Source organism: Hevea brasiliensis, chromosome 11 (genome assembly GCF_030052815.1).
Source record: "Hevea brasiliensis isolate MT/VB/25A 57/8 chromosome 11, ASM3005281v1, whole genome shotgun sequence".
In the NCBI taxonomy this organism is placed as follows: Eukaryota; Viridiplantae; Streptophyta; class Magnoliopsida; order Malpighiales; family Euphorbiaceae; genus Hevea; species Hevea brasiliensis.
This window is the reverse complement of record NC_079503.1, coordinates 18,178,091-18,192,396: the sequence shown is the minus strand read 5'-3', so window position 1 is coordinate 18,192,396 and position 14,306 is coordinate 18,178,091. Positions and strand designations below refer to the sequence as shown.

Here is a 14,306-nt window from a genome sequence, read left to right as displayed (position 1 = left end):
CAAGTGTTATAATATAATTTTTATTTAATTAAAAAGACTCATTAATGACCAAAAAATCATTGGTAAGTTCGTGAAACCCATCGAATTTTTGATATCAAAAAAATTCAAAATTGGTGTCGTTGCAAAGCTCTCAATAGGTAGAACACGCTGGTAGTCTTGAAATTTCAGTGGGGTTTCACAGTTTGGGAGAAATCTAGCCGAGAAGTCAAAATGAGCTAAAACTTTTTAGACTCGATTTGCATAAAATGCTCGATGAAAATTGGTGTCTATGGAAAGATCTCGAGGACTAGAACATGATGGGGATAAGACCCAGTTCGATTGGTGCCGAAATCGCTGAAAATGGCAAAAGAAGTTGAAACGGTGCACTTGAAGGAAAGGGAGCTTTGGGCTATGATTCTGGCCAGAAAAGGAGGCGGCGATGGTGAGAAATGGTGGCTGGTGGTGCATCGGTGAGGGAGGAAGGAGAGGGAAGTGGTGGCCAGTGGTGGGGGTGAGGGAGGAGAGAGAAAAAGAAGAGAGAAGGAGGAGAACCCATTGCGTGGAAGAAAGTAGAGGTGAAAAAGAAAAGGGGCGGAAGAAAGGGGAGGGGAAAAAGAAAAGGGCATGTCTAATTCGATCAGTTTGATCCGGTCAAATTTGATTTGATCGGTTTGATTTAAAACACTCAAAATTTCATTTTTGCTCTATCCTTAGACCCAAAATGAGGCCCAAAGATTCTAAAAAAATTATAGAAAGCTCAAAAAAAATTTTTAAGTTTAAAAATATTTTCAAACTTGCCACGTGGTCTTTAAATTAATTTTTAAAAATTATTAAAATTAATTGTCTTGAAAAATAAAAATCTGATTTTAAAAACCTAGAAAACTCAAATTAAATACTACAATATTTAATACATTAAAATATCAAAATTTTCACATTAAATAATTATTTTAAAAATTTGGGATGCTACAAGTTGCTTTGAGGAGTGATAAAATTTTAGAAAGTTAAAGACTAGAAGACAAACAAAAATTAGTGGAAGAAACTTCTAGTAATTCTGATAACCAAACAAAGGAGGAAGAGAAGGAAGCTAAAAAGGACAAGGAAGAGAAGGAGAAAAAGAAAAAGAAGCTACCTAAACCATACCAGCCCCCTCTACCTTTTCCTCAAAGATTCCAAAAGTTCAAATTGGACAAGCAGTTTGAAAAGTTTTTAGAAGTTTTGCAAAAACTTTATATTAACATTCCTTTCACTAAAGCTCTATCTCAAATGCCATCCTATGCAAAGTTCTTAAAGGAAATCGTCTCAAAGAAGAGAAACCTAGAGGATTATGAGACTATTGCTCTAATAGAGGAATGCAGTGCCATCTTGCAAAATAAGCTACCTCTAAAACTTAAGGACCCTAAAAGCTTCTTTATATCTTGTCTGATTGGCAACATGAACATAAACAAGGCCCTTTGTGATCTTAGTGCAAGTGTGAGTCTGATGCCCTTGTTAATATGCCAAAAGCTTAATGTTGGAGAGCTTAAACCAACTACGATCTTATTGCAACTAGTAGACAGGTCTATCATGTACTCTATTGGCATCTTGGAGAACATCCCCATCAAAGTAGGCAAATTCTTTATTCCTATTTGAAGGAGTGGAAGCGTGAATAAAGGGCATTAGAACCTTGAATTTCAAAAATTATTTCTAAGGTTACATGCACCGTACCAAATGTCTTATGATCCTAATCAATTTCCAATGCCCAATTGCATACCAAAACATATTTTACCATGCATTAAAATTTCATTTGTCATTAAAGATTATGAATTAATATTTAATTCAATTAAACCCTAGATTGGCAGCCCATAGATTGGCTTCTCAAGCCTTGTCCACCAATTACGAGATGGGGTTTATGCTTTGTGAAGGTTGTATGAATGTATTGGGTGTTAGAAACACTTTCTAATAATTTTAATTCAAGAGAAAATAAAAGTGTTTCCCTTTGAATCAATTGAGAAATTGAAGAGGAGAAGAAGACTTCATGTTGCCGTCTAACATGAGAGAAAAGAGAGGAGTGGCTGATTTTTTCTTTATAACTTTTCTTTATATACTTAGGTCAAACCCTAACTGCCTTGCCACATGTCATCACAGGATCCCATCTTGTTATTATTTGATTTAATCCTATGAAGTCAAGTGTCAAGCTCCATTTAAATCGTGATATGTGGTCTTCCATCATAGGAAGACATGTGGCAAGATCATATGGTGCCATGTGCCACCATCTCATGGTGCCACATGTCACCATGTGAAAAGACCAATTTGCCCTTACTTTTTAATTTGAGTTCTCAATCCAAAATTATAATTTCTCCTCTTTAAATCAATTTATATCAAATATAAATTAATTAATTAATTAATCACCATTAATTAATTTCTCATAATTAAATTCATATTTAATTAAATTAAATACAAATTTAATTTATACTATACATCCAATAACTTAGATTTGGTTTCAAGTCATGCTAGGGAATTTGCAATCTTATTGCAAAACAAACCTCTTTAATTAATTAATTAAACTCATTAATTAATCAATTAAATCACATTTTAAATGGTGATTAGCTTGTGTAGATGTGTGACTTACTAGGTTCATTACTTATTGGCAATGAGAAATGATATTAACTCTTAATATCATTATAACTCTTTCTTACCGTAAATGATTTCTCTAAATTATTTTAGGCATCTCATAGACCATGGTTGACACCTAGCATAGTATGCTATGGCCACCCAATCAAGTAAGGAATACCTTAAATGAACCTTTAATCATATGTTACCAGGCACTAGAATCTCTCCGTTACAAAATCCCAATTCGAGCTGAAGTCATAGTTAATGTCAAACCCCATTTGCTATGAACATTATGTTCTCTTTTAATTCTAGTTCTTGATTAATTAGATTTTCTTATCAGAAACTCTTTTCTAACTAAATCTTTCTGTCCTGGACAGGAACTTAAAACATCAAGAATAATTAAATGAATATAGGATTTTATCCTTATTTACTTAGGGTAACGGATTCCATCTTGATCAACACCTATCTCCATATCTAACTAGTAGGAGCCAACACATGCTCATATACCCATACACAATATAAGTATGAAAGCAGTATCAAACTCAAACCATCTATATACAAGATAACAGTGTTATCTCAAGTCTAAAGATTATATGCACTGATATGATATATGACAATACATTGATAAAAGTAAACTCCATGTGCTTGTCATAAGCATCACTGGTTCGGCTTACTTATCATGTATAAGTGCCTATCATGTTTGTTATTGAAGGAGCGAAAGCATGAAAAATACAAGTTTAGATCATTGAAATTCAAAATTTTTCATCTAGGGTCACATGCATTATGCAAGATTCATTTTTATCTATTTGATTTCAATGATAAACAACATATCAAAACTCTTTTAATAAATTTTGGATCTACATTTGCCATTTAAGATTTTAGAATTAATCAAATTAATTATTAGAACCCTAGATTAGATCAAGAACAAGTGCACTAACCTTTTGATGCACTGCAGTGTGTTTAGCACCTTTGGGATGCGTCTTTAGGATACCAGATGTCGTCGCTCTAGCTTGTCCACACCAAGATCACCTATGGCAGCCCTTGAACAGCTTCTAAAGCTTTTTCTATGAATTAGAAAATTAAGTTTTGCCTTTTGAGAGATTACAGATGTAAACAGGACACTAGAAACAATTTCTAGTATTTTTAATTCAAGAGATTGTTTGCTAATCTCTTTGAATTGATGAGAGATAAAGAAGAAGAGAGGGGAGATGTTCTTTGGGTAGCGGCCCCAAAGAAGAACAGCAGCCCACACGTTTTACTCTTTCATAATAACACTTACATAGCTAGGTAATCACTTAAAACCCTTGCCACATGTCACCATTTGATTAGCTCTAGGTTTAATTGACCCAATCACATTTTGCCAAGTGTCAAACCTATATTTAATCTTGACTTTAATCATCTTATATGATTAAAAGACATTTGGCAAGCTTATGTGTAATACCATGTGTCATTATCTCATGGTGCCACATGTCATCCTGTGAAATGACCAAAATACCCCTGTGTCTTAATTTTGAGTTCTCAACCCAAAATAATTATTTCTCTTCTTCTAATCAATTTATATCAAATATAAATAAATTAATTAATATTTAGTAATTAATTTCTCATTAATTAAATTCATATATAAATACTTTAAATATAAATTTAACTTATACTATACATCAAATAACCTAGATTTGGTTTCAAGCCATGCTAGGGACTTTGCAATCTAATTGCAAACCAAACCTATTTAATTAATCAATTAAACTCTATAATTAATTAATTAAATCATATTTAATTTGGTAATTACTTGTGTATGTGTGCAACTTACTAGGCTCATCACTAATTGGCAATGAGATATGATATCAACTCTTAATATCATCAGAACTTTTTCTTACCATAAATGATTTCTCTAAATCATTTTATGCACCTCATAGACCATGGTTAACACCTAGCATAGCATGCCATGGCCACCAATTAGTAATAAGGTTTACCTTAAATAAACCTATAATCATATGTTACCATGCACTAGAATCTCTCTGTTACAAAATCCCAATTCGAGCTGGAGTCATGGTTTATGTCAAATTCCATTTGCTATGAATATTATGTTCTCTTTTAATTCCAGTTCTTGATTAAAATATTTTTCTCATCAGAAACTCTTTTTTGATTTAATCTATATGTCCTGGCCAGGAACTTGAAACATCAAGAACAATTAAATGAACATAGGATTTTATCCCTATTTACTTAGAGGAATAGATTCCATCTTGATCAACACCTACCTCCATATATAACTAATAGGAGCTAACACATGCCCATATACCCATACACAGTACAAGTATGAAAGCAGTATCAAACTCAAACCACTTATATACAAGATAACTGTGCTATCTTAGGTCTAAAGATTATATGCACTGATATGATTTATGACAATACATTGACAAGGGTAAACTCCATGGGCTTGTCATAAATGTCACTGGTTCAGCCTACTTATCATGTATAAGTGCCTATCATGTTTGTTATATGGCATGAGACTCACCATTCCATCTTATTCACATCTCATATAAATAACTTAGGAAAAAACATGATTACAATCTTTCTAGATAAGTCATGTCCTTATTGTGAAGTATCCTCGATTGTGAACCTATTTATGATACTTTTTACTAGAAATATTGTCACTCATATTCTTAACAACTTAAGAATATAATTTCTAACAAAATATCAATGGACCTTTTCTATTACACATAAATATATTATGTAAACGGAAAAGTGAAAATGCCTTTTTATTAATAAAACATGTACAAGATATATACTAAATGATATGCACTAGGGCATACTACTAACAGTTATGTGGCTTGAGACTCGCCACTCCATCTTATTTATATCTCATAGAAAAACTTTGAGAACAAACATGATTACAATCTTTCTAGATAAGTCATGTTCTTTGTGAAGTATCCTCGATTGTGAACCGATTTATGATACTTTGTGCTACAAATACTGTCACTCATATTCTTAACAACTTAAGAATGTAATTTCTAACAAAATATCAATGGACCTTTTCTATTACACATAAATATATTATGTAAAAGGAAAATTGAAATTGCTTTTTTATTAATAAAATAGGTAAAAGATACATACAAAATGATATGCTCTAGGGCATACTAACAATCTCGCACTAGCACTAGAGCCATTCATTACAATATCTTAGACCCGTCTTCTCAAGACGTCGATCTAACTTAGTTTGTCACATAAGCTTTGTGAATGGATCAACTAGATTTTCAGCTGATGCTATTTTCTGCATGGCTACATCGCCTCGCCCAATTATCTCTCTGATAATGTGATAGCGCCTTTCTATGTGTTTGGATTTCTGGTGAGACCGGAGTTCCTTAGCCTGTGTGACCGCTCCATTGTTGTCACAGTAGAGAGGAACTGCTGACTCAATGGAAGGAACTACTGCAAGTTCTATCATGAACTTTTTTATCCAAACAGCCTCTTTTGCAGCATCTGATGCAGCAATGTTCTCGGCCTCTGTAGTGAAATCAGCAGTTGTACTCTGTTTGGAACTCTTCCAACTGACTGCACCTCTATTACAAATGAACACAAACCTAGAGGTAGACTTTCTATCATTGATATCTGATTGAAAATCAGAATCAGTATAACTATCCAATTGTAAGTCACCACCTCTATAAATCAAGAATAAATCCTTAGTTCTTCTCAAGTATTTAAGGATATTCTTGACAGCTATCCAGTGTTCTAAACCTGGATTGGATTGAAACCTGCTAGTCAAACTAAAAGCATATGCGATATCTAGCCTAGTACACACCATTGCATACATTAAACTTCTAATAGCCGAAGCATATGGAATCCTGACCATTTTTTCTCTTTCTTCTGGTGTCTTTGGAGATATCTCTGTAGAATGGTGAATACCATGTCATATTGGTAACAATCCTTTCTTGGAATCAAGCATGTTAAACCTCTTTAACACCTTTTCCAAGTATAGGCTTTGGGATAAACCAATTATTCTTTTTGCTCTATCTCTATAGATGCGAATTCCAAGAATATAAGTTGCCTCCCCTAAGTCTTTCATGGAGAATGTATTTGACAATCATACCTTGACAGTTGTCAATATACCTATGTCATTGCCTATCAATAAAATGTCATCTATATATAAAATAAGGAAAGTGACAGCACTCTCACTAACCTTCTTATATACATATGGCTCATCCATACTTTTTATAAAACCAAATGATTTAATGACTTCATCAAAATGGATTTTCCAACTCCTCGAAGCTTGTTTCAACCCATAAATAGATCGTTTTAGCTTGCATACTTTGAAACCATCTTGGAATTCAAAACCCCTAGGTTGTTCCATGAAAATGTTTTCATCAATGTTTCTATTGAGAAAAGCTATTTTGACATCCATTTGACAAATCTCATAATCATAGTATGCAACTATTGCTAATAAAATCCTAATTGATTTAAGCATGGCAACAGGCTAGAAAGTCTCCTCATAGTCGATTCCTTGCCTTTGGCGAATCCCTTTCACAACTAGCCTTACTTTATAGGTCTCTAACTTTCCATCAGAACCAATTTTCTTTTTGAAAATCCATTTATTCCCTATGGGTACAATACCTTCAGGTGGGTCAACAAGGTCCCTAACTTGGTTCTTATGCATGGAATCAATTTCGGATTTCATAGCTTCAATCTATTTTGAAGAGTCTGTATCTGATATAGCTTCTTCATAGGTAAGAGGATCATCTCCATGATCTATTTCTTCATGAGTAAAGAACTCTTGTTCATCTCTATGAAGAAAACCATATCTCTCCGGTGGCTGAGATATCCCGATCGATCTGCAAGGAATTATTGTAGATATTTCATTAATAAGTGTAGGTTGACTAGATGGATCTATATCCATTTGATCTGTTGGTTGGTCAGAATTCTCCAATCTAACTCTATTTGCCTTCCTTTGCCACCTTCTTGAACAAACTGTTGTTCAAGAAATATGACATCTCTGCTTACCATAACCTTTTGTGATGTAGGATAATAAAAATAATATCCAAAACTTTCTTTTGGATATCTAACAAATCGATCTTTTTCTGATCTAGTTTCCAATTTATCAGTGTTTAGCTTTTAATATAAGCTAGACAACCCCAAATCTTAACATGCTTAAGACTCAGTTTTCTTCCATGCCATATTTCATAAGGTGTGGAAGAGACTAATTTTGATGGAATCCTATTCAAAATATGCAAAGCTGATTCTAATGCAAATCCCCAAAAGGAGATTGGCATATCAGTATAGCTCATCATACTGCATACCATATCTAATAGGTTACGATTTCTCCTTTCAGATACACCATTTAATTGTGACGTTCCTAGAGGAGTCAGTTGGGAGATAATGCTATGCTCTTTTAAGTATTCATCAAATTCAGTACTTAAGTACTCACCTCCACAATCTGATTGACGAGTTTTAATATTTTTTCCTATTTCATTTTCTACTTCACTTTTAAATTATTAGAACTTTTCAAAGGATTCATATTTGTATTTCATCAAATACAAATACCCAAACCTTGATTTATCATTAGTAAATGTGATAAAATAATGAAAATTGCCTCTAGCCATTTCTTTAAATGGACCACATACATCACTATGTATCAATTTCAAAATATTTTTAGATCTTCACCCTTATCCAATAAAAGGTGATCTAGTCATTTTTCCTTCAAGGCAAGATTCATAAGTTAGAGTAGGTTTAGAACCCAATGATGATAAAATCCCCATTTTCTCCAGCTTTGCATTCCTATCTTCTGCAACATGACCTAATCTTAAGTGCCAAATATATTTTAAACTTGAGTTAATTTTTATCATGGCATTACATTCATTTAGATTGCTTGCATTAGATTTGTATTTACCATTATTATCTAAATAATAAAGTCCATCATACATATAACCCAAGCCAACAAATTTATTTCCAAAATAAATATTGCAAACATCATTTGTGAACTGAAATTCATAGCCATTTCTAGTCAAACTAGATATAGATATGATATTCTTAAAAGCATTAGGTACATACAAAACATTATTTCAATACAAAACATATCCATACATGTATAAAGATTTAGATCCTATGGCTAAAGCTTCAATAGTTGATCCATTACCAACCCAGAGTCTAATATCTCGTGACTACAAGCTGCTACTACTTGCTAGTTCCTGCATATCATAAGTAATGTGAGAACTAGCACCAGTATCTGAAACCCAAGCTGTAGATAAACTATGAGTATCATCAGAATCTAAATAACAAGACACAAGCATACCTTCTAAAGGTCTATCCTTCTTGTCCTTGAGAGAAGCAAGATACTCTGGGCAGTTCCTTTTCCAGTGCCCATCCTTCTGGCAGTGGAAACACTTTCCCTTGGCTTTGTCAGCTTCGGTCTTGTCCTTCTGTTTGGCTATCTTCTTGGAAGGTCCAGCAATTTGAGGTTTCTTATTCTTATTGCCCTTCTTCTTTTTAGACTTTCCAACAGAAGAAGAAGATGCAATCAAAGCCACCTCTTTTCCTTTATTACATGGCATATTCTTTTGGGCAATAACTAGCATGTTAAGCAACCCAGCCAAAGTACACTCTTGCTTTGTCATATGGAAATTTGTCATAAAATTTCCAAATGACTCAAGCAGGGATTGAAGGATTAGATTCTTCTGCAGTTGGAAATCCATGTGAAAATCAAGATGTTTCAGCTGCTCAATATGCCAAATCATCTTGTGGATATGATCTCCTACATTTTGTCCCTCAGACATCCTCATGCGGAATAACTATCTTGATATCTCATACCTAGCATTCCTACTGTGCTCACCATACAACTCTTGCAGGTGAAGGAGGATCTCACTTGCATTCTACATATTTTCATGCTGCTTTTGTAACTCATTAGTTATAGAAGCAAGCATGTAACATTTAGCTCTCTCCTTCCACTTGTCCAAAGTGTTTAGTTCCTCTTGAGTGGCCTCTGGAGGTAAGGAACCAGGAACCTTTGAGTCTAAAACATATCCAATATGTTCTAGGTTCAAGACAAGTTTTAAATTTCTGAGCCAATTAGAAAGATTAGGTCCCGTCAACCTAATGTGATCAAGTATGCTCGCAAGGATATTAGATGGTAGTGGTTGTTGTGTGCTCATTATTATCAGAAAAATTAAATGCAAAAAATAACTAGATTAATTAGTAAATGTATCAAGTAATTAACCAAAATAATTATGGTCTTTTAATCAAATTGGTGCGAATCCTACACTTCCAAAGTAGGAAATGGAAATCCTAGTTGGATGGATTTCCAGTGGGTGATTGAATTCTTATAGTCTTATTGATCATCCTCTAGCACACCATTATTGGAATTACAATAAACTATAAGTGAGCAACTTCTTGCCCATCATATCTCATGTGAGGTTCAATCATTTATCTAGCCTCTAATGCTCAAAATCTCAAGCACATCCATTATTGATTTATCTTGCATTAGTTAGGTTAATCCCATTGAGCCAGTAAACATGCAAATAATTTTAATGTCCTCAGGCACATCCATTATTGGACACCAACTATTTACATATTTACAACATCTTATACTTAAAAATTATTCTTAAGAAAATCTTGTGACACCCCTTACCCGTGTACAGTATACCCGAGTAAGTAATGCCACCTGGTGTACCGGCACACTCTAATATTTCTCAATTAATTTAGAAAATGCTTTTTTTATTTTTGAAATAATAAATTATAATTATTTTTTTATCAAAATCAAGTGCATTTTAGGTTAGAAAAATTTTAAGAAAATCCGAAATCTTAAAAAAAAAAAAAAAAAAAAAAAACTTTTGGAAAAAAAAAAAAACTAAAACTTTTTTTTTATTCATTCATCATCATCTCAAAATCTCAAAAAATCTCAAAAAATTTCATCAACATTCAATTTCAATTTCAAATCATCATTTCAATTTTTTCAATTTCATTTTCCATCATCATTCATCATTCATGTCAATGTAAATATGTGTAAAACATCAGTAAAACATCAATATTTTCAATAAATTTATACAATTTTTATAATATAAATATATAATAAAATATAACAAAATAATATAAAAAAATAAAAATAAATAATAAAAAATAAAAAAAAACAAAAAATGACAACCCACTACCCACCGATGCAGTGGGTTTGACGTACGGGTGAGAGAGGACACGGATGATCGGACGGATGATGATGGATGGACTCTGTGGTCTACCGGGCGATCGGATCATCTTCTACGCGGCAGCAAACAAAGCAACGCGCTAAAATAATGCTTAGTGGTATAATAATATAATAAAAAAAAAAAAAAAAAAAAAAAAAAATAAAAATTGTGTTTTTTTATTTTTTTTTTTGTTTTTTTGTTTTTTTTATTTTTTTTTTTTTTTTTTTATTTTTTATTTTTTTGCCTGCACATACATAGGCAATAACAGGGATGGTACCTGTGGGTACCTTAGTTACCCTACCGTACCCCTAGTATTGGTACCCATCCATTGCATATGCAGTGTGCAATAAAAGTGCATAAACAAGGTACAAAGGCCAAAATATAAGGTCAAAGTCAAGTAAAAAAAGAAAAAAAAAAAAAGAAATGAAAAATCATGAGAATCATCCCATGCCATTACACCCTGCATAACCTCATAACCATGGAAACCTATTGGCATGCCAATTAGGCCAAACCAATCTTGTTTTGTTTTGAAAATTTGTTTTTTTTGTTTTTGTTTTTTTTCATTTTTTTTTTCAACTTTTTTCATCATTGAAAAAATAAAAACAAAAAAAAAAATGTAAAAAAATACATAATGCATGCCCATTGGCATTACCACTGTTGGTAATTTGTTTAAAAAAAAAAAAGTGTAAGTGTTAATGCAAATTCAAACTGTAGTTAAATTTACTAACTCATTGTTCCATTGGACTTCTGTTGGGTTCTGTTTGAAAAGTTGTTAAAAATGTTGAAAGAAAATGTTGTAAAAACATGAATTTTGTTCTTGATTTTGTCTATTTGAATTTTTGTTTTTTTCCATCCAAGTTTTGTTTTAAAACAAAAGGCTCAAAAACCAAAGAACATACTGTTTCAAATTTCATCATGAGATAATGTTGAGTCAATTGACAGTGAACAGTGACTTGTTGGTCTTGTTGGTTCAGTTGGTTCTGGCCATAATTTGTGGGTAGGTTCTTTTTATGATTTGATTTTGTCTATGTTTAACTGACAATTGTAATGTGACCAAGAAAATTATTGAATCTACAGTCAGTTTACCAAGTTCTAATTCAGTTTTCATGGTTTTTGGTTTTGCAGTTTGGGTTTCTGATTTTGGTTTTGGTTTTTGGGGCAGTTTTTCTTTTTAATTTTTTTAGTCTTTTGGGCATAAATGAAAATTTAATTAAAGTTTCATGGCAATTCACATTAAGTCCAAAAAAATTAAAAAACTGAACTTACACTGCCCTGTTTCAGTCCGGCTTATTTTTCATTTTTCACATCCTATTATTTTCAGTCCCATTTTTTATTTCACACATTGCCATAATTTTATTTTAATTATTTTTTCATGGTCCAATTAAAATTTATAATAATTTTCACACCTTCATGATCCTAACATTCAATAAATTTTATTCATTTTTTTATAATACTAAACTAACTTAATTAATTTTAATTAATAACATAACTAGTTACTTTAACATGTGTTTTAATACTTTTACCATCATTTTATATTTATCAAAATTTATCAAAATAATCATTAAAATACTTCCATAAATTTACTTTATATAAAAAATTTAAATTTTTTCTTATAATTTAATATTCTTTATTATAAATAAAAAAGAATAAAAGATTAAAAAAGAGAATAAGATTTAAACTTAGGCTTGAGTTTCTTTCACTCCTCCTTCTTTTTACTTCACTTCACTTTAAACTTCAAAAATTTTAATTTAGAGTGGGGTTTTGTTTTTTGTAATAAAGAAAAGGAGAATTTAAAGTTGAGGAGAGAAAGTTTGAGTTTGAGAGAAAGGAGTGAAGAGTGAGAGAGAGAGGAGAGGAGAGAGAGAGAGAGAGGTTGAAGAGAGGCTGCAATTGGGAGAAGATTTTATTTTTTGGGTTTTTTTTTGGGTTTTTTTATTTTTTTTGTTTTTTTTTTTTTTTTTTATTATAATATTTTTTATTTTTATTATTTTTTTGTTTTTTTGTTTTTTATTTTTTTTTTTTTTTGTTTTTATTTTCATTTTTTTTTTTCTTTTAATTTTCTTTACTCATTTCTATTTATTCAATTAAATATTTCTCATCAAAAAAATTAAAAAAAAAAAAATTAAAAATTAAATGAAAATAAAATAAAATATCCAAAAAATTTAAAAAAAATTTTTTTTCTTTTCTATCTTTTCTTTTAATTTTCTTTTTTTTCTAATTCTCTCTTCTTCATAATTTATTTTTTCAATTTTTTTATCCCTCTAGGGCTCCTTTTTCTACTTTTTAATTATTTCCCCCGCTTCTCGTTCATTAACTTCCGCTTTCCTTAATTTTTTTTGACTTTTTTTTTTTTTTTTTTTTTTTTTTTTTTCTTTTTTTTTTATTTATTTAATTTTATTTTAAAAATTTTTTTATTTTTTTTTATTTATTTTTTTTTTATTTTTTTTTCCTAACTTTAGTTTCAATAGTGAGTGAGGAGTTTGGAGAGGATGAGAAGGTACAAATCTCTTAAATAAATGCATCACATGCCAGTTTTTAAAATTTCTTAAAATAATTGCCTCAATAAAGGGCCATGATATAATTACTTTAATTATACCATTTCTAACTTAATAATTTGTTTGAAAGATTTTGTGGTTGACTTAATTACTATTATGTTCTCAATTTGCACATTATCCAATTGGCATGCATATATCATATACTTGCATACATTCACATACATCTCATGTATACATGGATAAACAAATAATATGGTGTGATCATAGACTTTCTAAGGGATTCAATTCTAAGCCACCAAGAATTGAATCAGGGCATTCCTAGGTGTATTTCATTCATTCATTTTACAAGAGTTGCTGAAGGAGTACATAATCAACCCTTGATCTTGATTTCCTCCCACTAGTCCCACCAATGCTCTTGACCTCCTTGATCATCTTGCAATCCAATTACATTGTAATCCTTGGCATACCAAGGTGAGTTTACAGGAATATGGACTTTAAAGTCCTCAAATAAATGAAATTACAACCTAAATTATTACAACATTTATAATACATGCCACTAAAATAAAATTAATTATTTTATATCCCAAAGAAAAATAAAAGAAATAAATCCAATTACATTAGTCTTTTTATTGTCCATGATCATCCATCATACATATTAAAATTTAACAATTAAATAAAATATACATACTAAAAATTAAATTAAATATCACATATTCAACCAAAATTAAATTTGAATATCATTCAAATAATTTTAAATTTAGAAATGTTTTTCCAAATTTAATATCTTGAAAACAATTTTCAAAAATTAATTGTGTGATTAAAATTCCTAATTAAATAAATTAATTAGGTATGGGCTTAATTATGGGCCTTAAAATATACAACAATTACATAATGGGCCCAAAAACCAAGCCCAAAATTCAAACACACCCTTGAGGCGTGTTTCTCATTCAAGCCGCCCCTCTTAAGCACCCAACCAGCTTTAAATCAATTCAAATTTGATCCACTCACACAATTGAACCTCATAACAATATTAATGGCAAATATAGTGGCTTTGATACCAATTGAAGGAGTGGAAGCAAGA

The 14,306-nt window shown here is 31.2% G+C and overlaps 1 protein-coding gene across 1 annotated transcript; it reads left to right on the top strand.

The window, feature by feature from the left end:
- The first annotated feature begins 339 nt into the window (after window positions 1-339).
- LOC110656379 (uncharacterized) lies at window positions 340-1,608 on the top strand. The gene is made up of 2 exons (XM_021813101.2): window positions 340-421; window positions 1,010-1,608. Exons 1-2 carry the CDS (start codon window positions 340-342, stop codon window positions 1,606-1,608), a joined length of 681 nt encoding a protein of 226 aa, XP_021668793.2.
- The last annotated feature ends 12,698 nt before the right edge of the window (window positions 1,609-14,306 follow it).